The sequence below is a fragment of the Manduca sexta genome, chromosome 28, assembly GCF_014839805.1.
Source record: "Manduca sexta isolate Smith_Timp_Sample1 chromosome 28, JHU_Msex_v1.0, whole genome shotgun sequence".
Taxonomy (NCBI): Eukaryota; Metazoa; Arthropoda; class Insecta; order Lepidoptera; family Sphingidae; genus Manduca; species Manduca sexta.
In genome coordinates this window covers 1,488,789-1,515,872 of record NC_051142.1, presented here as the reverse complement: position 1 = coordinate 1,515,872, position 27,084 = coordinate 1,488,789, and the positions used below count along the sequence as shown (strand labels likewise).

Sequence of the window (27,084 nt, the reverse complement as noted above, 5' to 3'; positions counted from 1 at the left end):
GAGTGTTGTATAGTGTATATCAAATACAAGGCACTTTTGTAGTCTGAAGTATTTGCGGATTCCATACACCTTGCACTTGGTACGAATGTTGATCTCCCTGTCTGAAACTTTCAAGTCTGCTTTCTTTGCAACCAATAATCTCGTAACTAAACAAATGCCTCCCCTTCTCCCATTCCTCTAAGTCAATTTATCCACGGTTCCTTTGGCCTTGTGAGCATCACGATGACATGACCTTTTAGCTCTTTGTCGTTGCGTAGACGGGTAATAATCGTTAATATTGCAATATAATATACTAATTACTGCTCACATGTCAGTCGTCATCGGTTGCGTAATGTACAAAAAATAATAGTTCAAAATACAGTTAATACTATTTATGAGCAGCCGTGGTGCTTGCTATCAGTCCAGAGTCCGTACATAACTTGTCATACAATTTTCCAAAAATAAATATTAATATATTATATTAATTATAATGTCATTTTTTGTTAGCGATGTAGTACTACATATCTCAATGTTATGCAAAGGCTCAACGAAATTCCAAACAATAGGGTTTACACCAATAATTGTCATTCTAATAGCTGATCAGCTGCGAGTTAACAGGTCTCCGTCAAAGCTTATTCTTATAGCTTATTATCGTAGCTTGGATCACAATCATCGATGTAAGTTGTAATATAAGTTAGCATCAGATATAACGTAACAAGAGAAAATGACGTGTCTGGCAGCCCTGCGTTTCGGACGGTCGACCAAACCCTGGCCTCGCCGAGCTGCCTCGGCAGCGACCTTGGACACCACGTGGCGTGGTGCAATGCAGCCGCCAATGCCTTGGACGATCAGATAGCGCCACTGGGCAGATCCACGCACCAAGTATAAATACAACGCTATTTATAGAGCGGCGCGCTACGACTGTAGATGTGATACGCATATGGTATAACGATTTGGGCATAATAAAAACAAATGTGTCAAGTGTCAAAGATTTAAAAACAAGGAAGTGAGCAGATAAAACATAAATTGGTGGCACACGATTTCAAATTATTACTTGAATTAAATAATTCGCCTATCACAGTATGATTTTAAAGTGTGGTGAATCAATAAATAGACGGTTGTTTGTTAACTCTCCACGCTCTGCATTGACGGGCATACTGTGTGAAACATACACATGAATGCGTACAGTTACACGCTGTAGAGAGTTCAACGTGTGAGACATCTGTTAACATTTACGAAAGAAGACCGCATCTACGCAACTAAAGTTCATGGTAAATAACCTTAGCGCTGAGCTAAAACATACGTATGACATCGCGTGAAATATGCTGGCATTTTTATGGCGATCATTGCATATGGTCTTTTCTTATTGGTTTTTATATTTGCACGACAATAACCTGAAGTTTGTGTAAGTAATATAATGACTGCAAAGTTGACATTCAATGTCATAAAAAATCGTACATATCATTGAAAGGAGCCATTCCCCACTTCCATACAAAGTCAAAGTACTAATACACAAGTCTCTTTGACTGAACAATTCATACCACAAACCGATACATGGAAACATTACTTGCGTTGAACATTGAACGCCTTACAAATTCCACAGTGGCGTAACAAAAGAACACAAATGGCAACAATGCGAGCAGATATCACGCACAATGCCATCACACTACATGTGTTTGTTTGTTGACAGACAGACAAGACGTCGTTCGTTGTTTACGTTCCAATTTAATCGACACGTAATATATTATAATAACCATTTGGATCGATGAAACTCCGGGAAAGTAGAAATCTAAAGACTTGGATGCTCTATTTATTTAATTAGTAGCAACTCTGTAGTTTAGTTATTATAAAACTCTGTTGACTAATATTTGTAAATTAGTTCAATTATACATCAGATATATAAATATTTTCTATCAATCGCCGCGTGCGCATTCACACTTCACAGATAGAGCAGTGTCGTGCGTTAACAACGGGCAACGCTCGACGCTCACAGTCGGATTCCTCATAGCGATGTTAATAACAACTGCTATTTGCATATGAAAATTTATAATGTGTTAGCACGGTAGTGTTTTTGTTACGAGTCGGTACGGTTTGTAGTTGACTCACGGACGGTAGACGGTCAAGGCGGCCATCTCACTACACCGGTTTGGGACAAGTACTTCCGCTCGTTACTAACAAGATTACATTGACGCAATTTAATGATATTTTTATTGAACTTTATGTAATTAGAATAATTTATAAAAATGTTTTGAAGAAATATAAAGTATTCGTTTTAATAAACATACGGGTCTGTAAGGTCATGCGTGTATCTATTGACGTACCTACACATGTAAATAATGGACCCACGTTTCGACGAGACGAAAACATATTTAGCAAAGAGTAGCAAATTACATACCATTTTCTATTCAAAAACTCACTTTTGTTTTCGATCTAACTCGAACTAGCATCTTCAATGATTTTAGATCTAAGAATAACACAATACTGTCAATAAAATGAGGCGATAACTAGCCAAGAATCCGTATACAACATAAAAACAATATTGAATTATTTCGGTCCCGTCAGCCTAGTCCCGCATGGGACATCAAAACCTGAGAAACTTTTCAGATAGTTGTTAGTTCCCTTTCATTTCAGTGAAAACAGAAATCTAGTCCTGGAGGACCAAACTTTTAGACTGTTGGCCTTTAGTATTCTACTGTACAAAAATATTTAGTTTCAGTTGTGTTGCAATCTATCCATCACTCATATACTCCTTATTCCTTAGTCGTGACCTATACTAATATACATATAATGAGTATTTTATAGGTCAATAGTCTATAGTTAACTGTGAAAAGTCTAGAGCTTCTAGACATAAGTGAGTAGTGGTGTCCTCGGGGTGAACGGCGCATGATACCCAAGGTTGATGCCGACTGGCGACTCCCAACAAGAGCATTATCGCACAATTGTCGCGAGGAGCGAGTAGACAGCACGGTGGCTGATCGCCGGACGCCTCCGCATTCCAGCGCGGCGCGGATCGGCGGCCCCCTACATAACTAGCAATTTCCCCCCGCTCCGGTCGTCCGCTTCGCTCTCTGACCCATTTCGATGTTTGGATGCATACCGTTTTAATGTTATTAGTTCATATTTATTTTAGACATCAGAATTAACGTCCACGGTTCATAAATATCGATAATTATATGACATTATTTTTATCGCTAACCCTATATCGGGCCATTTATAAACTTAACTACACATTACAAACGAAACAGCCGAGGTTTAGAAGCAAACAATTTATTATATAAAAACGTTAAAACAAACTAACCCCGTGTAAATGTTTTCACGGCCTTTAACGACGTTACACGAACACATAATTACCTGGCTATCAAAAAGTTAACCTGAGAGGTGGGGCGCGAAACGGCTATTCATACATTAAATACCAACAAAGTGCCAACACAATTGGTGCATTTAGTAACACGCGAAGGCTGATTGAGTACTCTGGATTTTGAGGGTCCGAATCCCAAAGGGGTTTATACTGAATGAGAACCACTTACAGTTTAAACACATCCCAAGTTCACAAACAAGATAATAGGAACGGTTCCTTAGCAACTATTCGTTTACCGGGCTTGCCGAAATTCATTAGTTTTTTAAAGATTAGGTACGTAACATCTACCACAGATTAATAAAAATATTTAATTGGTTTTACTCAAAATTGATAATCAAGCCTACGACTTGCACTACAAAATTACATACAAAAATATTATTCTCATCTTTTTGGAAATTCTTAAGAATTACCCGGACATATTATATCAAAACTATTTCTCAAGCTTCCAAACTAGGTCAGGTCAAAACCGGGCAACTGGTACATACAGCAGCCCTCACATGCCACGTCACGGCAACAAGAACGTCGACCGCTAAGTAACAGGCAAGTTCGAGCGTGACAGTTTGTTTTCAGCCTTTTATGTGTTCAACACACCGCCATTCCGCGGAAGATGTGCGTGAATGAATAATGACGGTGACAGGGCACTTCGCAGATTGTTAGTTCAGGGCGTTTCAAATCGTCTGTACATTGTATAATACGTTAATGTAGTTGTATGATAATCGGTTTATGAAGGTTATAAGTTATCGAGGATTGTGTTACTTCACGTTAAGGAAGTTGATTGAGGAGTGTCCGATATATTTTGATTGCACTGTCCGTATGTGGAAAACATCGCCATAGTGATTTGTTCAAGCGTCATGTCAGTCTGTGTTGCGACGCGTTTGACATTTGTCGACATTATAAGTAGAATGTGTTGCATTTTAGTTTGTACTATCATTTGATGCGATTTAGTTAATGCTCTGCTAGGATATTAATAAAATAAATTTATATTTACAAAAAACAATAGATTTTTTTAAATAACCCGCCCATATACGGCTGAAGACTGGCCACCATTTTAAGAATTGTACCTAATGTAATGTAAACAAAAATTTAAATATTCAACACTGACCCCGTTCTATTATTAGATATTTAAAAGAGAACACTAAATGCTTTGATGTTTATTTAGGTCTAAATTTTCCTTTTTATAAAATTTATTAATCCTTAAAGATTTTGGGTAGATGATTTTTTATTTTCAAAAATTATATTTATGCGTAATTGGAATTTGTGTCCTTTTTGCGACAGAATATAATATTATCATAGCATAAAGATTTTTTAAATAGTCATACGTGATGCTCAATGTATCCAGTCCATCCTACAAATATTATTAAAAAAAATAAAAGTAATCAGTTTTCACGTTCTACCAGTCTCATGATTAAGTTCATTGTACAACACAAGCCTCTTCTATGTGACATAATTATTAAGATCGTCCAACATACAACCATAGTAATAAGCCTTAATTAAATTAAATGAGCAACTGGTAAACCTTTAAGATACGAATGGCAAACCATCCCGAGTCCTAAGGTTTTAGCGTGTCGCTCCACGTTTAATTGCGATCCACCCCCGCATTAAGTAAATCTGACTGAGGGTGAGTGCTGTGATATTATCGTCACTGACGATTGCTCGGTAATATATTTCGGGTGAGGCCCGAAATGTCGGGGTCATGGAGGTCTCTCTGATAACGCGCATACGGATTGCTGATTGAGGACCAAGTCAAATGTGATGTTTAAAGCTTTTGATTTACATAAATTAATCGTCTGGCTGTCATGAGAATACATTACATCTTGAGAAAAGTTCACAACTGTATTCAATCAGAGTATGTTTTAGGGCATTTAGCGAACATATGTGTAACGACTCAGAAAGGAATGCAGTAAAATCAAACATTATATCCACTCATAATTAATATATTACACTTAAAATCATAGCTCACAATTATTAACAACAGTTTGTCACTTCATACTTACACAGGTAGGCGCCCAACGAAGGATGATCGGAAAGTGAGCGGACCACGCATAATAACTAGTGGTGTCACTGCTATCGTCGATATCGCCGATCGATAGGGTCGAACGACGGATATCGACAAGGGTTGTGCCACCTATTTGTATTTATATTAAGACACCGTGTTACAGTCGGCCATCCTTCGCGAAACGAGTCCCTCGTTTAGGGAGTAGTAGCCTTAAGGTACAACAACAAAACATATTACAAAGAAAAATAAAAATAAATGTGATTATAATAGCTAATTATAATCTAACACATAATCACAGAGACCCTACAGTATAATAAAGCTAACAATTTAAACCTGTATCACTACTTAATTATAGTAGTGCTGAACAAGGATTACTTCTTTCATCTCTTGTCAGACAACAACTGCGATGTCGCGCAACACTCATGGGCGGCACGTTCGTATACCTTTTAAAGCCCGCTACGCAACACTCCTGGGCGGTAGATTCATGCACCTCTCATACCCGCTACGTAACACTCCTGGGCGGCAAGTTCATATGCCTCTCATGCCCGCTACGTAACACTCTTGGGCGACAAATCACTTATCACGTGCCCGCTACGTAACACTCCTGGGTCGTATACAGAAGTGCCTCTCTTGCCCGCTACACGACATCCTCGCTAGTCTCTAGTTCGCGAATCGGAATGCCATTAATGCCAAAATTACGCTTTTTAATTATTATTTTTTTTTTATTGACATATTCAAAATTATTCATCTAAGTTCTCTATCGATATTGCTTATTAAATCGTGCTTACATACTTAAATAATAATACTTTTCGTCTATGTATAATAAGTTTATCTGTCACTCATAAACTCAAAGGTAAACTGCCTCAACAATAAATATTAATATGCTCAGTTTTAGTCTTAATAATGCTATTTATTTATATTATTTGCTGTATTGACTTCACGAACTGACTTCGATGTATTACATTAAATAATTCCATTATCCCAATTGTAACTTAGTTCTATGTAGGTATATAAATTATAATCACTGTCTAAGTATTATTTTTGTAATATATATTTATAATCCATGATTTAATAACAATAATTAGTTGTGTATTAACGTGAATTCATACTAATCATTATCACTGATATCGCTAGTTTCGTTCGAAGAGCAAGCTGGAGCATCATAGCTTAACCACGGGAATATTTTATCGCTGGCAATTACGCTCTCGTACTTCTGTCCCTTCCTAGTTAAAGGAGTGTCTTCTACAACGTAGCGATCATTTGGTAAAACCTTCTTAATTCTATAAGGTCCCTGACATTTTGCCTCTAACTTTTTCGATTGCCCAGGGGCTGTAACTATGGCTCTCATTATTCGTACCAAGTCACCTTCGTCATACTTCTTACCCTGTTTTCTATGTTTATCGTACCTATTTTTATTAATTTCCTGATTTTTCCTAATTAATTCACCAGCTTTAGATCTCATATCATGTATTGTTTTATTATTACTATCGCCCCCCACGTCATCGACTAAGTTATTTAGTATGCCCTGTGCTGGATTTAAGACTTTCCTACCAAATAGCAGTTCCGTTGGGGTTTTCTGAGTAATCTCGTGGACCGAGGTGTTTATGCCTAATTGTACATCCGGTAATAGTTCGTCCCATATATTTTTATCCCTTCCGTGGGACATTGAACCAAGGGAGGCCAAAATTGTGCGGTTGTACCGCTCGACTTGGCCGTTAGCACGTGGTGTAGCCACAGAATTAAGAATATGTTTAGTGCCAATAGAATTAATAAAGGTTTTGAATTTGTTGCTGGTAAAACTAGTTCCCCTATCGGTTATAAGACGAGTAGGACTACCAAAATAACTAAATAGGGTTTTGAAAGCTTTAATACTCTGTTTTGTTTTAGTACTGCGCACGGGGTTTAAGCTCACGTATTTCGTGAACGAGTCGACGATAACCAATATATATGTGTTTCCGCGTTTAGTACGAGGAAATGGACCGAGGTGATCCGCGTGTAATGTGTGAAACGGGATTTCAATTTTCGGAATCGGGTGAAGTAGACCCTTCTTTGCCCCTGAGGGTAGCTTATGATGAGCGCACTCAAGACATGCTCCAACGTATTTTTTTATGAATTTGCGCATCTTTGCGAACCAAAATAATGATTGTACTCGTTGCAGGGTCTTCTCAAAACCAAAATGGCCAACGTCATCATGGTTTGATTTAAGCACCTGCCAACGAACTCCCCGTGGTACCAACCATCTTAGCGAATCATCCTTGAGAATGCGAAAACTCGTCCATTCTTAATCTTATATTCCCTGTTGACTGCCGCTATTTTTGGAGTTTCAGGATCCTCTAGAATTTCTTTAATGCGCCTCACCTCATCGTCAGAGGACTGTACGGTAGCGATCCAATCTTCGGAGTTCACCGTCAAGATATCGAGTATACGTATCGGTTCTGGAGATGCGTCCTCAATTGGACCTCTACTGAGGGCGTCCACGTGAGCCATCTTCTCACCAGGACGATACTCGATATCGCAGTCGAACTCTAGGAATTGAATCCACCATCGTGATATTCTTGGCACTAAGTCCCTTTTGTGAACGTGGAGCGCAATGCATTACAGTCGGTGACAATTGTAAATTTAATTCCGATAAGGTAAACACGGAATTTATTTAATGTACTGACAACTGCCAATGTTTCCAGTTCGAATGAATGTAACTTCATCTCGTCAATGGTAGTTTGACGACTAAAGTATGCCACAGGGCGCCAAGGGTTGTCATATTTTCGTTGCATTAAGATTCCGGCTACTCCAAATTTGCTTGCATCTGTATGCACCTGTGTGTGTGCACTATGGTCGTAAAGTGCTAAAATAGGCCTACTAATTAAGAGCTTTTTAATAATTTCAAAGGCATTGGCTTCATCTGGTTCCCATTTCCAGGGCACATCTTTTCTTCAGAAGATTTGTCAAGGGTCGCACAATTGATGCGAACCCCTTAACAAATCGCCTAAAGAAGCTGGCTAGTCCGATGAACCTTCTAACTTCATGTTGATTACGTGGCGTAGGGAACCCTGAAACTGCTTTAATCTTCAGGGCCCCTGGTCTTATGCCATCACTATCGATTTCAAAGCCTAGGAAATCTATTTTTTCTTGAAAGAACTTACATTTAGCCATCTTTAAGGTGAGCCCCGCTTCCTTTAAAATTTTTAGCACTTCTCTCAACCGGTCTAAGCCCTCGTCAAATGTTTTTGACGGTATCAAAATATCGTCCATATATATGATGACATACCCGGCTTTGGACTTGTTAAGAATTTTGTGCATTGTCCGCTGAAATATCGCTGGAGCATTTGCCAACCCGAAAGGCATACGATTATATTCGTACTGCCCATCGGGCGTCACGAATGCAGTCATTACACGAGACTCCTCCGCTATGGATATTTGGTGATATCCGGAAGCTAAGTCTAATGATGTAAATAAGGAGTGCCCTGATAATTGATCTAGTAGATCCTCTATTCGAGGCAGGGGATAATGATCTCTTTTTGTGCGATTATTAAGGGTGCGGTAGTCAACGCAAAGTCGTTTTTCCCCAGACTTCTTTTGTACTAGTACAATTGGACTTGCGTATGGGGAATTCGACTCCCGTATAATTCAAACGCCAACATTTCGTCTATCATATTCTTGACTAATTTTCGGTCAGAGTAAGGGAGACGGTAAGGCCTATATACGACTGGGGTATTATCTTTAAGACAAATTTCCATTTCTGTTGCGTTTGTGAAGCCTAAATCATGCATACCACTAGAAAAACAGCACTTATAATCAGTGAGCAAAGCCCTACATTGTTCCCTTTGAGATTCCGTTAATTGTATACCAAAATTAATATTATTATTAAAGCTCTCCGAAGTATCTACATGATTTGATACTCTAAAGACATATTTGGTAGATCCTAAAAAACGTGCCCGAGTAATTAAAGTATCCTTCTCGAACCTTACAGATTTAGGACCAATATTATAAATTAGTAGAGAACATGAACCATTCATAATATTGTATTCCCCAGGCAATAGATAGTATTAATTGTTTACATTGCCTCTAACTAATCCGTTTACATAAATATTTCCACTCAAGTCGCTCACAGATTTAACTGGGACACATTCAATGTTGCCTATATTAATGGTCGTCTCATTTAATGATAAAAGTGGTACCCTAAGATGGTCGGCAATGTTAGCCCGTTCAAACTTCAAATCAGTTGTTGTTTTAATAATCAGCAAATCAGGTCGTTCAGTAAAGCTGTGCCCAAGTAATAAGTCATAACTAATTAATGGGTCGTCAACTATAAATACTTCTACATCCTTCTCCAGAATTCTTTGAACCTCTATATCAACTCTGGTACTACCCACAGGCAAATAGGGCACATTGCCTAGTCCCCTTAGAAACGGTCCACTGACAGTATTCCATTTTAAACCTAAGTTCCTTGCAACGCTTTCGCGTATCAAGGTCGCCTCACTACCTAAATCTACTAAACAGGAAATCGGATTGCCGTTAATATTTATTACCATCTTATACTTGTCATTAGGGTCGTCGTGAAATGAAACCTTAAAAACATTTTTATCCTTTGTAGGAATGTTAGATTCCCTTATTTTCGTGCAATTAGTAGACACGTGGCCCATAAGATTGCATTTCGTACACTTGACTAAAGGTTTCGGACACCTAAAGCTTGGGTGTCCTGTTTCCTGACAATTAAAACATGTGATTGGCTTTGGTTTGTTATAAGTTTTGCCTGAAACGCTAGTTGTTAAAGTTTTGTTTGATAAGCGTGAATCTCGGCTATTATATCTTTTATCATCGAACTGTTCCTTAGCATTACTTTTAATAGTTTTAAAGAATTCGTGAACATCCTCCGGTTTTTCAAACTTGGCCGCTTGAGCACCTACTCGAACACCCCTATCGTCTATCCCATATATTAAGCAATCTACAGCTTGCTTTCCGAATATTTTACAGCGGTTTAAGAGATTTATCTTGGCAAAATAGTATAACTCTAAAGACTCTCCAGGGCGTGCCCTTCGATTAAGCATTTCTGTCAAAAGCTCGGCGTAATTTTCTGTTGCTGGGAAAGATTCCTTCAGCATCGTTTTCCATTCGCTCCATGAGTGCTTAATCGAAGGCAATCCCTGGTACCAAGTCTTAGCATGTCCAGAAAGTTTAGGCAGGGCATAGTGAATTGTCTGTGTTTCACTCCAACTATATATTTCGGCACATTCATCTACCTTGTCAAGCCATATATTAATAGTTTGTTCTTTAGATAACGGATTGTATTCTGGTATTACGTTATTAAGAATAGGAAATGTTTCACGACTCCTTGGCCGCTCCTTTAAAATGTTCAAAAACTCCTCAAATAATTCAGAAGGCTCGACTTTTCGTTTCTTACAATTATTTGACTCATTGACCGCACTCGTATCAATTTGATTAGAATTAACCTTAGACATACCTCGCTGGTTCAAACCTGAGCCCGATGGCTTGGGTGTAGCCGTGTGAGTACGTCGGTGACGAATCTCTTCTTCCAATGTCCCGAAACGTTTTCTTTTTTCCGATAATTCTCGTTCCTGATCATGTAGCCTGCTACACGGGCGGACACGATGTTCATGGAGGCGACGATCACGTGGAGTGCTACGGCTGCGGTTGCGGCTATGGCTGCGGCTCCGTGTCTTCTTTCCTCTTGATCGGTAGCGGCTACGACTGCAGCGCGTACGACTGCGAGATGCTTGCTCCCTCGCCGCTGTCGATCGAAGTCACGAGGCGGCGTAGTCAATTGCCTCGATCTAGGTGTTCTCAGTCTGTTTTGATCGCTCATTGCCTGAAACTCACACATTCAATTATTTAAAGCGAATTACAATTGTATTGGGTATACGATAACAAAAATCTAAAATAAACAAGTTATCACGATAGGTAGAAGGTAAAAGAACATAAATGAATCCACTGACATTATAATAAGCAATGTCATAATGTTATATTATATGCGTAGCGTTCCATTGTATCCATTAGTATTTTGTTCAGTCATTTATAACATATTTTAGCAACAAAGCATTCACTGTAAGAATATATGTGGGTATTCGAACATAACGGAAGGTAAAAAAAATAATAAAGTAATCTGATTAGGATTATTAGTAACCAATTCTTATTTTCATTTCATTAATTATCATCTAAGCTGCATTAAATTGCTTACAAATATTATGTAAACCACTTATCATTGTTTTATGTATACTCACTTATTGAAGAAGAAAAGAAGCCAGTAAATTAATATTATTATATTTTTTTCTTTGGCGTGTGGGTCATAATGCAAAAACTATTTGTTTTCGCATTTATCCCACTTCTGAGTTGTAACGACTCAGAAAGGAATGCAGTAAAATCAAACATTATATCCACTCATAATTAATATATTACACTTAAAATCATAGCTCACAATTATTAACAACAGTTTGTCACTTCATACTTACACAGGTAGGCGCCCAACGAAGGATGATCGGAAAGTGAGCGGACCACGCATAATAACTAGTGGTGTCACTGCTATCGTCGATATCGCCGATCGATAGGGTCGAACGACGGATATCGACAAGGGTTGTGCCACCTATTTGTATTTATATTAAGACACCGTGTTACATATGATAAGAGTGTTTATTGCGTTTTTTTTGGAAGGATAAAATCAGACTTTAAATGCTTCGTCTAGCGACAAGTACGCTGACAGCCGAATAACGGAATAAATAAATACACCGAACCTACCAACGACTCACCAATATAAATATCAAAACGTCGAAAACAGAAATTCCCATAGCCACCGCACCGCACTTGACCGAATTTCCGCATCGTAGCGATGTGAACACATAAAAATTACACAGCCAAAACGAATCGAGCGCGCTATCCGTTCGTTTAATTTTACGGTCAATAACTTGCAGCAGCGATAGCCTGGCCGGAGAGTCGACTGCTGATACTGATGTTTCGGTATCCATCTCAAGATATGCGCCGAGTTTTAGAAATTACGTATTTTAGTGTATCAATATAAATATCATTATACTCCTTGATGTCTCGTCCTCTATGATGAGTGGTTATTGATGTAGTCTCGGCCTTTCAGTCACTGGCGTCACATAATTTTGAAGAATTTTGCAAAAAACGGAACGCATCCTTAGCTGTACTGTCACCTGTCACTGTAACTAGCTTCATTCGGTTTTTATGTCAATGGCGTCAACGTTCACTTTTTCCCAATTCTTGAAAATTTTATTGTGAAAATGGGAAAAAGACGTTCGGAAGAAGAAAAGAAATCAAGGCTACTCAGAAAATTGAGGAGGATAGAAAAGAAAATTAAAACCTGCATACCTGAGAAGTTCTCTAAAGGTATTTCAAGGGTGTGAGAAGTCTATCAATCCGCACTAGGCCAGCGTGGTGGACTAAGGCCTAATCCCTCTCAGTAGTAGAGGAGGCCTGTGCTCAGCAGTGGGAAAGTATATAATACAGGGCTGATATTATTATTATAAGAACAAATCGCTACTGCCTTGACATGTTTGGGGTCAGCCCTGCAAATCTGTCTAAATGACATGCAAAAACAAAAGTTGGACATTATAAAAAAGCTTAACGACACATCAAGAATGCTATGTGACATTTTACACATTGAAACAAGAATCGTCTATCACTTATATTGTCAACCATCAACAAAGAGATGACAGATTTCTTGACCCAGTCAGAACCAGGAGCTCACCTCTTTAGGGAAAATCTCTCTGAAAAGATTAAAACCGCAAAAGCAGTCCAACAATCTCTGAAAAGGACTTAAAAATAGCCAATAACCTTAATCTAATGGTGTTTAGAAAAGATATGTTATCTTCAAAGGAGAATATTTATAAAACCAAAGCTTTAAACTCACGGGGCATTCCTCACACAGCAACGAAGAGGAAACCATATGCAGGGAGGGCAGAAGTACGAAGAAAACAAGACAGGAGACACCGGCACCCTTAGATGTGCTCAGGTGGGCTGACTCCAATTTTACTATCATAATTGGAAACAGATCACAAATGATATTTGTGAACAATAAATTCTCAGACATTGAATATCTGAAGTATATAAATTGTTAAAATTAGCTTAATTTTTACTCACCTATTTTTTCTAAAAACCTAATGGATCATTCCAATGATATTATTTCAATGATATTAAATTTAAAGAAGCTAAATAGCTTTATGGCTCTGAACTTTTTAAAATGGAATATTATAAGACTGTGTGTAAATTACTACATAAATTAGATTTTAGAGATTAAAGATTATTAATTCATAAGATAAAAAGTTAAGATTTATGGATGATTAAATACTATTATAGATATTAAACATGCATATTATGTGGTTAACATACATCCTGATGTAAACAATATAGATATGATTCTTTTAAAAAGAAGTAGCTATATACTATCAACTTAATGTCTGTTCTTTTTTGGTCTATGTACTATTCCATTAACAATCCCTAAAATTATGAAACTACTGATTTCATTATTAAAGGAAAAGGGTTTTGTATAAATTGTACACCTTGATTATTTTCTCTACATTAGCCACAAATATAACCAATGTCTAGAAAATATACAGACAACTATAAACTTTTTAAACAAGTTTCATTATAGATAAAGAGAAATGTGATTTTATACTAAACATGTAAATTCTTAGGTTTGGTCTTTAATTTTGTAAAAAGGACTCTTGATATTACAAAAAAGAATTAACAGCCTAAGGCTAATCAATAAGTTATTGAGTAAAGGTGAAATAAACAAGACCTGCAGTGGTGGATTGAAAATATAATGAGCTCAGATGTCCACATTGAAAAGAATATATTTCATTTAGAAATACATAACATAGCTAAAAATATGTGGTCCAGATAATATATGTTTTATGCTTCTCCACTATTCCCTATGGTATTAAAAAATAATAAATAAACATATTAATGGTTACCCAGATGCATTAGTCCCCTATTGAGTAACATAACCATAGTTCCCATTATATATAAATTTCCTGATTACTGAGCCCATAATATTTCAACCTTCAAAACACTTACTTACATTGCACATTTCGAGGTCCATACACTTAGTATACCAGACATTAAAATTGATTGCAGGAGTACTATCAGGGAAACATTCATAAAATCAGGAATGTATAATGAAGTAGTGGACATATTGATAAGTTCCATTTCTAAAAACACAATGAAACAATGTTTACCCTTAAGAGCGTTTACGCATCCGCGCGCCGTATGTCTCAAAAACAGCACTTTTCGAAAGAGATAATATCCATCAAAACATTATTTTAAAAACATATGAATTAGTAATAATTATAGAAAATTTTGTTGTCTAAATAGTTAGTAGAGAAAATTTTTAGTTTTACTGAGTATTTGCAAATTCTTTAATGATTACTGAACAGAGGTTTTGTTATTTGTGCTTCGAACGTCTATTTCGAAGCTCAAAATATTTTAAACCACTAAGGAGCATAACAATATGTTATTTTTTATCTAACTAAAAAGATCCTGAAGAAAAAAGTTAGTAGAGAAAAAAAAAAATCTTTTTATCGTTTAATTCATGAGAAATAAAAATTCAAAGAATTCGAAAATTTCAGAAATGTTGGTCATTTAAATGATTTTTTTTTTAATCACTATATCTTACTTAATTGAATATAATATTGAATTACTATAATAGAAGAACATCTCCTTAACAACATACAATTTAAAAATTCAACAAAATTAGTTCTGTTATTTTTCGATAAATATTTTAAATACCACTATAAAACTCAACGCGCAAATCGTTCATAGTGGGCAAAATATTGATATTCATCAAATCAAATCAGTTAATTATTCTATTTCCACACCAAAAATAGATTTTATAAACTAAGGCCACCAAGACCTAAATATAACTCGACTTGAATATGTCTAGTTTATTTGATTACATTGAAAATAATGATATTTACAAAAGTAAATTAGAATATAATATGACAAAAAAAAGACACATTATTAATGTTAGCTGCAGGCTAAAGAGCCCAAACAAATATTCTGATTAATATTAACAAGGATATAACTGTAAGAGATGATTGTATAAATATTAAGTTTGACAAACTATTTAAAACTTTTGGACCAAATAGGTGCCAAACATTTTTAATTATACCATTTTCAATAGTAGAGTGAGCATATACCCAGCTAAAACTGTTATTAATTACATTAATTAGCATTACAAAAAAGTCTAAAAATGCACATAAGAGGATCAACATTTATGCTATAATTTGAACAACTGGATGGACTCTCCAGTCCACAACTTATGCTAGATTTTTATTAGACATGTAATAAACAACAAGTTTTGCAGAAACAATCTTTATTAATTAATAATTAGAATTATTATTACTTTATGATTGATTGATAATATGATTCTGAAATAATTTAATATTAGAAATAAGTAAAACATGTACACATATTTTTAATAAAGATTTATTGTTTTTACAACTGGTCTTTGAACATCTACATCAATAACCACTCATCATAGAGACATCAAGGAGTATAATTGAATAGTCAAACGAACTTACCTGTAAGTGAAGTTCGACTGTAATTATACTCCTTGATGTCTCGTCCGAAGATGATGAGTCCCACCCTACCCAATATTCCATAAACATTTATATTGACCCTATGTTGAAAAACAATAAATCAATTATTGCTATGAACTGAATGAAGCTAGTTACAGTGACAGGTGACAGTACAGCTAAGGATGCGTTCCGTTTTTTGCAAAATTCTTCAAAATTATGTGACGCCAGTGACTGAAAGGCCGAGACTACATCAATAACCACTCATCATCTTCGGACGAGACATCAAGGAGTATAATTACAGTCGAACTTCACTTACAGGTAAGTTCGTTTGACTATTCAATTATTCAGTCTATATAAAAGAAGAAGTCTTACATTTTACAACTTGTTTTAGGCTAGTGTGATGGACGTAAATCATAACTTGTCTTGTTATGAGGAGGCCCGAGAAGATAGTTTCACTGTTGCATTTCGTGCGGTCGGCGAGGTTCTGGCATTATAATTAATGGGGAGCAGTGATCACTCACCACAATGTGACCCACATGCTCATCTGCTTAACTTCTCCCATGGAAACAATTTAACATCAAAGATAAATGACCAAACATATGCGTACACAACGGTTTGTAGGTCGAATTCATAAAATTTCATTATTGGTATGAACTATTTAGAGCGGACTATGTCACGGTAGCCTTCTTGGTAATATTTTGTGTTGACAAAGGCAATGGTCTTTTGAACAATTAAAATTTACCTGACAATAAACAAGTAATCATCGCTGTGCAATTTATTTTATTTATTTATTTTAATAATACCAAGTCTTGTGTTATGGCTATCAAGTAAAACCAACTCTACGCAGAAACATTTCGGTTTGGGCTAAACCAAGCCAAAATATTTAAGGATCGCGACCTAAAAACTTGTTCCATGGATTGCCATTACTGAAACGAATGTAGGACAAACAGTAGTGCGTAAGACCTGCTATGTTCTCGTTAAAAGGACATTAAAGACACTGTTTACATTATTCTGCAATTCACGTTCTGGTTTTTGGAAGGTGATGCTGACTGCTGCAGTTTACAAACAGGTGTTCACTACACGACGCGCAGCCGACTCATGAATCAATTGTACAAAGACAATAAAATTAGCTATCAAACGAAAACGTATTACAAAATTTTCAAACACTCTTCTGTGCCTATTCGACAAGAAAAAAATGAAAAAAGATTCTAATGCTATTAAGAAAATGTATGTAATTTAAAAGCAATAAACGCATCTATTACGAATACATTAGTTTTTATTGAGTCATAATTTGTTAGAAAAAAACATGTTCTATGCAAAACACGGAACATAAACTAATGGGGCCCGTTATCGTCTCGTTGGTTGTTCTTTAGTGGCACTATAAATAAAAAATTAAACTGGTATGGCCTAACTTCGATTGCCTCTACGGACAATAGTAATTTATGCAAGTACCCACTGTCCACGATGTTCTTTGAAAGATTTGGTCGACTATCGAGTTGTCTTAAACCTAAAATCTCTTGTCATTGCTGTAATTATTTTGGTGTGATAATTGTTTTGCGTATGCGATACCATATTGCCGTGTTTTGGGTTGTAGGTTTGATCCGGTGAGGAAATATTTAGTTTTTCTGTTTGTATAAGCCCGAACACTGAAATTGTGCCTAATTATCGGCAATGGGCTGGGACCCTAATATCTAGGCTTAGAACCTGATAATCTACGCCTGAGGAGAAAAAAAAAATGTGGAACGTGATGCTATGTTTACATTGCAGAGAACTTTTAAAGGGTGTTGGAGTCGCAGAGAAAAATGCCTGCGGCCATACTTTACCAAGATATTAAATGAAATGCTATTTACAACCGGTCCGACACGGGACCGTTGCGTAACCGACACGGCCACGATTGCTTGAAAACCGGTCGAGTTTAGTAAGGTTTTGTTATCGTGACTCGTGACGTACACTTCACGATAAACAATTAACAACGGTTCATATGTGCAACATATTATAGGTACATTGTTCAAGGCAAATAAAGTTTTTTTTATATGGTCACGGGAAATTGATTCTAATACACCTGTAAGTGTAGTAAGTAGCGGGGTCAAGATGACGTATCGACTGACGAGACATTATTATCCCACGCCAGTCTACACAATCATGCAATTATTATTAAGTAAAAATTTACAAGACCTTAACTCTTGGTCTCTCGTGAATCGCCGGCGAGCCAAGACAGCTACATGACATTTGCGTGTGTCACGGGATTATAACCTTATATACTACATATATACTACATAATAAGGTTATTTTTCCGTCACACGCGTAGCTGTCAATGTTTGCCGGCAAACATTCAGCTACCTCACGGGTTAAAAACGCAAACAAGGTAACAAATGTCAGGTAATTTTTTATCATATTTGCAAAGTATTGACGTCAATTTGTTTACCACGCATTTATTGCAAGAATCTAGTGTTAAATAGATTAACAGCTCAAGTTAATAAGCAGAATGGAATTCATAGCGTTTGATCCCGAGAATGACCGGCCCGTCAACAACAAAGCTTGACACGCTCTCAGTTCAAACTCATATAATTGTATCTTTATGTACCAAATCCTAGTTCCACTCATAACGAAACTGCATAATGTAAAAATAACGATGCAACGCTGAATTCAAGTATTCGAACACTGAAGATAAGTAAGAATAGAATGTGTAAAATTTTAGACAATAAAATATTTTTATAATATTCTTATAACATTTTAGAAAATGATGTTCTAAATTTCCAATGTGTCATATAAGTTCCAAACCTTTTTGCTGTTTTGTCTTTGAGTGGAGCATCTCGAATTTGTTATCAACATAATACTAAGTAATTTTAGTGCGCCGATTCATATAATACATACTTACTCTACAACTACATCGATATAATTTTCAGGTTTGCCTGAACGTCTAGCTGCTTGAGATAACGCGGTGGTGTAGTCAAAATACCGTGCAAAGTGCGCGTCGTTCCGCTTATCTGCGAAAGCTCCCATCTCAACGGTATTCCGAGATTTAGCGGCATTCGCATTTCTCATACTTAAGCGAGAATTTTACTGGAATAACTCGCAAATTTGGGATTACCCGTTATAATGTACGACGATATAACTATTATTCACTTTGACAGCTATAAATGCTACTGAACTTTTAGATGTTCTGCTAACCAACGTCGTGAGAATGGGTCGGAAATAAAATCATGTGGAATAATTCACAGTAAACAACGGCCTGGCTGTGGTCCTGCCATTGTAGATATCTACACGATAATTATTACCGTTTAACTTAAGGGGAACCATTAGATATTCTGTTCAAACAACCAATAAAATATACTATGTTAATGGAGTAAAAATGGTAATTAAACTTAATCTTATCCCAATGGAATACGAGCCATATCCCAAAGTAACAGCAGAGCGCCTCCAAGAACACGATTACAATAATTATGCACAGTAGGCGAGTTCCAAGTTCATGTATTATGTAACCGTCGCGATAAAAACGCCCCGTCAGAACTCTGCCATGGTAATTTTATTCATCAATTCTATCCGTCATCGCGCACTAGGTCCGGGATAGGTCCTGAATAATAGGAAATCCTTACTGGAGTTGAATTCACAGTAACTTTCGTGACCATTACCAGAGAAGATACTCTTCATTTAATGTAGTAGGATATCTTATATTCTCGTCTCGTTAAATGATTAAAAAAATAATACGGCAGATTAAAGTGTGACATCAGTGCTAGGTCATCATAGTCCGTCTCTTTATTAACAAATTTTATAACCGTTATATTCCGTTATCTTTGTCAACTTTGAAGTTTTTTGCCAAAGCAGAAAAGATTATAACTTTACTGCATCAATTATAATTTAATTTGATTGTAGGTAGTATTTAAATATAAAGAATATTCAACATATCGCACGTTTAATAAAAAAAAGATGTAACTCAAAAATTGGGAGATGCGAGATTTTCTAATAAACCGCCTTTTCGTTACGTAAAGAATAGGTAGAATTCGATAGCCACCCAAATATGACGAAAATGAGCGAGATGCGCAATCGGTCCTCTCTTTTTAATTAACAGGATCTGACAGGTCGATTCGAGAAAAGTGGCGTGATTCAGTAATCTATCAGAAGTGAGTAAAGCAGGACGTTTTTTCGTTTACTGTATTCGGAAATAAATCTATTTAGGAATAAAATGTAAGCGTTTTTCATTCCATTGTCAAATAATAGAAAGAGGTTTTTTGTTATCAATCGTTTTTTTAGAAAATATATGAAATGTAAATGCGATATATTTTGAGTTAAATCAGTTTTTTATTAAAAATTACCTAATAGTATAAGAATAATTCATAACAAATCAGTTTAGTTGTAAAAATGATACCCTACTTGTTGATAAATTTTACTTAGCATCACTTTAGTATTAAAAATCATGAAATCTGTCATGTAGTATTTTGAATCCCTTCTTTTTATTGTTAAAAACGTCAGAATAATATCTGGAGATGTTCAGTAATAATTCTTTTTTCTAACAATTTTGTATTTGACTTATTAAATTATTAAGTGTTTTAATGCAAACCACGGATGACTAGGAGATTTAAGAGTTTAGGTGTAGTAGCCAAAATACCTTTCTACAATTTTTAACGCCAATATATTATAACAGAAAATAATGTATGAGAATGACAATATATCCTATCGATATGTCTATCGCTAGAATATTATGACATTCTCATACTTAAGGTTAGTGTTAACGATTGTAGAAAGGCATCTTGGCATCGGCCTCTGGTTTAACTACGCCCGTCATATTATTATTATTATTATTATTATAAACAATATTTTTACAGATAATGGCGTCTTGGAGATCGAGGAGAATCCTAGGTCTCATACCACATAATACCGAAGTACAAGAGGGAGAAATTGAAGATTGTGAAGAAGCCACGGTAAGTAAGGGGAACCCAAGAGAGTTGATCCACCCTCCATTCAAAATGATCATAATTGTTAATACAACATTAATATATTACTATTTAATTGTATTATATCGCTGCACATATGGCAACATTTTCTCTTAAAAATATTTGAAATAGCTTTATTAGCTTTTTAATTACTAACAATAAAACAGATTTGACTTATTTTTCCTTTTATTTTAGGTAGAAGAAACTGTGGACAGTAAAAGTAAATATAATATTATGATGTCTTTAAAGCCACTGCTTATAACTCCTGGAGAGGAAAATATTGTATCGACGCAAAATTCAAATTCAACTAAACAGAAACCCGTAAGCCTAGTACCTGAATATAGCAGCGATTCTACATTGAGCGATATTGAAAATGCAAGTGAAAACGTTCATTGCAAACAAAACGAACTTGCACCGCAAAATTGTACAGTTTCCTTAAATTATACACGGTGTTCTTCATCCTCCAGTTTAACGTCTTCCAAATCATCTTCCTCTAGCTCGACTTCTTCGAGTTCGTCTTCATTAAGTTCTTCAGAACCTGATAATATCATTTCATCAGCTATGGACGATACTGGTCTACAAAATGACGAATCAGCATGTGAAAAAACCAGCTTGTCACACATCAATTCACCAACACCGGAAGCCGAACAACCGGAAGTTCGAAGCAGAGAACGCAGAATTAACATAAGTGTCGCGAATTATAATATTTCTCCTATATACACAGATCAAAGTGACATTGATCTCAGCGATGAAGATCCTACGATAAATTTTAATAAGGTGTTCACTAAGCCTACCAAAATTAAAAACTTACTATTTGAATACTCTACTTCATCGGACTCCGACTGTAGTAAAGATCAAAATCGCCGTAAAGGCCGCAAACGTACACAAAATGTTGATAAATGGAAACAGAATAAATCAAAACGGCTTAGAAATAAAGGCAAATCGTATGTTTCGATGTCGAAACCTCATAAAACGATTCCTGCTCGTTATATAAAAGACACGTGCACAGAAAAATGTCGACTAAAATGTGCTAAAAATATTAACGACGATGAAAGATACAATTTATTTACAAACTTTTGGAATCTAGGTAATATAGTTACACAGAGGGCTTATATTCAATCAAGCATGGCGACAGTAACTCCAAAATATATGTATACCAATGCCGAAAATCCCAGGCGTCCAAACAAAGCCTTTTATTTTACTATAAATGCCAAAAAAATACGAGTATGTAAGACATTTTTTAAAAACACCTTATCTATATCAGAACGAATGGTTAGCACAGTACAAACTAAAGTTAATGATGGGTTTATGATGGATGACTTACGAGGGAAACACAAAAATCATAAAAAAATTAACCCAGTATTATTAGAAGATATTAGAAAACACATTGATACGATTCCAAAAATAGAATCTCACTACGTAAGGGCTTCCACTTCAAAACAGTACATTGAAGGAAATAAAACAATAAAGGACTTATACAATGACTTTGTGGCACAACAAAATGAAACTAATAGGGACATAGGTAATTATATAGCGTATTACAAAACTTTTACTAAGGAATTTAATTTAGGATTTCATCAGCCCAAAAAAGACCAGTGCGATTTGTGTGTATCCTATGAAAATTCGAATCTAGAACAAAAACAAGTGTTAGAAGAAAAATTCCAAAAACATTTGGAAGAAAAGTCTATTAGTCGTGTTGAAAAATCCCAGGATCGTCAAAATGTAAGCAAAGATTTAAAAGTCGTAGTTTATGATTTGGAAGCCGTTTTACAGTGTCCAAGAGGCGATACATCCGCCTTTTACTACAAATCTAAGTTAAACAGCTATAATTTGACTCTGACGGAATTAACGAATGAAAGAAAAAAAGCATATAACAATGTCTATTGTTACTTCTGGACTGAGGTTGACGCTAAACGAGGCGCCAATGAAATTGGAACATGCGTTTGGGAATATTTAAAAAAAGTGTGTGCAGAAGATGCAGAGCCAAAAGAGTTCATATTTTATTCAGATAACTGTTGCGGGCAGAACAAAAATAAATTTATTGCGACTTTGTATATGTATGCTGTGAATTATTTAAATATAACTAGTATAACACATAAATTTTTAATACGGGGTCATACCCAGAATGAGGCTGATTCTGTTCATAGCCTTATAGAAAGAGAAGTAAGGAAAAATTTAAAATCCGGTCCCATTTATAGTCCTGATCAATATATAGCATTAATCAAAAATGCAAAAAAAAGTAAACCTGCAATAAATGTAAATGAATTAACTTTTGATATTTTTGTAGATTTAAAAGCTCTTCAAGAAAAATGGGGATATAATTTTAACATTGACAGAGAAGGTAAAAGTGTAAATTGGAACGATATAAAGGTTTTAAAAATGGTGAAACCTGAACCATTGAGCTTCTATTATAAAACTTCATATAAGGATAGTACTTTTAAAGAAGTTGATGTTAGAAATAAACGTAAAAAAATGACCCCAATTTCAGAAATTTATTTGATTAAAGCTTATAGTCAGAAGCAAAAACTTAGTGTTAATAAAAAAAAGATTTAAAAGAGTTAATTACCAAAGGGTTGATTCCTTCCTTTTACGCAAATTTTTATGATTCCCTTATTTAATTTACATCTATATAATAATATACCTTGTGATAAAAATATATTGTTTTGTTTTAGGTACTTCGGTACATGATTTTTATTAGTTATTTAATTTTTTTGAGAGAAACTTTAAAGAGACTAATAATTAAACAGATACAAATATAATTTAGATTTTTTTTATGTTTGATAAAAAAAAGTTTACTGTTTGTTTTGCTTTACTTACCCTACAAAGTATGATTGTAATTAGACATTTACGATTTTTGTGAGACTGATTTTTAAATTGGTGAAGAAAAACATAATTAATACAAGTAATAAGAAAAAAGGCTATCTTGATTAAGAAATCGATCTCTAATGCTCATGTTTCTACCTCATATATAACAGCGGGCAAACAATTTAAGCACACTACGAAAATGCTGTAGTGTGTTCAAGATGTTTGCCGGCTAAAAGTTTTACGGTGTACTAGAGACTGCTTATAAATTATTATTTAGTTTAATAAAAGATAACATTTATGTTTTGTTTTTTTTTAGTTTAATAGATTTTGTAAGCTTTTAGAAATTAAAATAACAGTTTTATAAAAAAGTTGTTTTATTTTAATACAATATAACCCGAAATTTATGGGTCACTTTTATCTAATACCGACTAAAATAATGAATAAAACTATAAATTGTATAATTCTTTACTATTAAAACGGACTTATAAGTAATATCTCATAAAATATAAATTTACTTTGAAACTAAAGTGATGTTTTTCTTATCACTCCACATAAAATATCTAAAATGTTGTGAAAATTTTCCTATAAACAGATTTAACTCACTAAGACTTTTTTGGGCATCAAAATTATTTAACTTTAACATATTTTTGTGGAATATTTCTATAATGTCCCAAATCTCAATAGTTTAAACTAATATTATCAGCAGTAAAAGTTACAGATACCTTAATACATATTCGTAAATAATCAATCAAAGGCGGCGCGGAAAAAGTGCAAACCTTTAAACGGCCATTCCCACAAATTGAGATTTTTGAATTACATCTTTTTTTTATTAAGCGTGCGATATCTATGTTACATTTATGTAAATGCACTGGCACCAACCTGCTAGAATGATCCTGGAAATTGCCGCCGTCGAGCAGCCGCACCTTGGCGAACAGAACGGCCGACACAAAAGGCACCTCGGTCAGCTCCTCGAGACAGCACTGCACCTCAAACTTATACCGCTTCTTCTTCATCATGAAGGCCATGACGCCGGCCACATCGGGCCAGGCAGACCGGCCCTCACCGCCGCCGCCGGCGCCCGTTTCGCGCGCACACTACACTCACTGACACCACACCACACTTCACATCAGAGTTAGCACGACGTTTAAAATATAGCAACCGAACTTCCCGAATATCTATGTGGATAAATAAAGAGGCGGAGCGTGAGCGCGTCGCCTGCGGTGCGAGGTCGGATGGCGGATCCGAGCGTCGATGTGGCGCATAGCTGCCGATGTCATTAGTCTGGAAAACAGAGTTGATGGTTAACGACATTAAGATAAGGTTCCAAATTTTTTTACGATCAACGAGGCCTACTTTACTGAACGATAATATGTTATGTCGACTTGAGATATCAACAGTTTTTTCTTTAGTTAAATCGACTATTTTGTTTTTCAAGTACCAAGTACTAAGTTTACAAGATAAACAATAACCTTACATAAATATGTAGACTAAATAGTCTATTCCATGAACAGGTCTAATTAATAATCCAGCATACCTACTTAATAAATGTATACTTTTCATTGAAACTATTACAAAACGTAATAAATGATCAATTTGTAGAATTTATTGGCAGCATTAACTCGTAACAGTTTTTACGGCGCATTTTAAAACGTATGAAACCTTAAAATCTCCTTGGCCCAGTGAAATATTGCCGGCAGATTGTGGATTAGCGCGAATAATGAAGCCGGTGTAGTGCAATCGCGTTTTTTTTACAAGGCTCCCGTATGTTACACGCGGGGACTCCGTTGGAAGTAGGAGATACTTAATCAGTCACTAAACAGAGTTGTTACTCCTCCTAGGCTATTACTCCTTTTTCTACAACAAAAAACATATCGCTGCACATAATCCATAACAAAACTATTGTTAAAGTAATGTTTGCAACTAAACTATTGACAATAGGGAACAATCGACAATCCTTTAGATATATCAAATTCTCGAGAGACGGTAAATGCCAGTCCTGACTCCAAACGTGTGTTTACATCTGATATCTACAACGATGATACTACAACATGCATATTGATTTAAATTATTTTATAGTTTCGATGCTCTTTATACGCAGACGTCTAACTATGCCTGTAGCCTACATCAGTTTTGACAACACAAACATCTATAGAGAACTGAGATGCAAACCGAGTCAACAACACAGCACGTTCGTTACTAACCGAGCTCACACAGAAGGATAACGTAGTACGGTAACAAATACTAGGAACTGTATAATTACGTATAATTCAATCTCGTAGAGAAGCGTCGTGGAGATCCATCTCAATTGAAACTATAAATTGTCCACTTTAGATGCTAGACAAGGCCGATAGCGAATCTATCTGCCTCCGAAACTAATTACGTTAGACACAGAAACGGACTTCTGGAGCCTCTTTACAGTATTACATATTTTTATAATGTAGTAAATATAGATTTTCATGTAGGGGTATTAAATATTAGATGCGGTATCCATACTAGGTATAACTGAGTTTTAAAATAAGGGTGTGACGAGATGTGGCTGAAATGTAATACTATAGCAAGATGCAAAGTATTTGAGTAGAACTCGCTAACTATGTAAACAAACAATATTTTTATTACCCAGAGTGAGAATACACTTGATAAATGATAATTACTAAGCAAGAGTTTTATGTCAACCTCAAGATCAAAATTATTAGAATTGACATACTATATTATAAAAAATCCTGAGGGAATATCATATATTTAGATTAGAATCTTTATACTGATGGCAAAATCAACTAATTAGTTATATCAGATTTCCCTAGAGACGGAAAAATGTGCCTCGTATCGTAACTCTTGAAATCACGTCATCATTCCGAGTGGCACGGTGCATACAGCATGTCACAATGCGTGTGCCGGTGGCACCGCGGCACGCAGCTCCATTCAATGCAGCCGGTTTAATTAAAACATCCTTTTTGACAGCAACGGTAACTGCGTCGCATCGTGCATCGAAACGCTGGCACGTGCGTCGTGCGCGCTTCAGTGCAGTACACACGCATATATGTATCAACTATCATCATTATGTTTCGTCGGTTTCATTGGTAGCGTGCTTAGGCGATAAAGCTGACGGGATTTTGTGTCCGTTAACCGATTAAAACAATGTAATGTCAAAGTAAAATCATGAAAACTTGTACACTACTCAATTTCCCTTCGCCTATTCAAATATGTATTAATATTATAAAGAAAAAGTTTGTTTCGTTCGGATGCAGGTGTCAATTTATAACAGTACTTTTCCGATTCTAAAAACTAATTTTCATGTAAAGGCATTTACATTATACTGAGTGCTACTTATTTGTAATTCCGCGAAAGCACATTTACGTTAAGTTAATTTTGCTAAGAAATAAGAATCCCTCCCAACTCCCAAGCTAGTCTTGCTAATAGAAATATCGATTAAAGATTAGAACACGAGCCAAACACAAGGTGGGTGAACTC

At 35.7% G+C, this 27,084-nt stretch overlaps 1 protein-coding gene across 1 annotated transcript in view; it reads right to left on the bottom strand.

Annotated features, from left to right (window-relative positions):
- Window positions 1-27,084, bottom strand: part of LOC115451890 (protein FAM102A) — a 119,184-nt gene that overhangs the window by 53,556 nt on the left and 38,544 nt on the right. Inside the window, exon 3 of the mRNA XM_037444954.1 lies at window positions 24,496-24,897. Within this exon, the coding sequence (XP_037300851.1) occupies window positions 24,496-24,641 (146 nt within the window). The 5' untranslated portion in view covers window positions 24,642-24,897. The remainder of the gene's footprint in view (window positions 1-24,495; window positions 24,898-27,084) is intronic.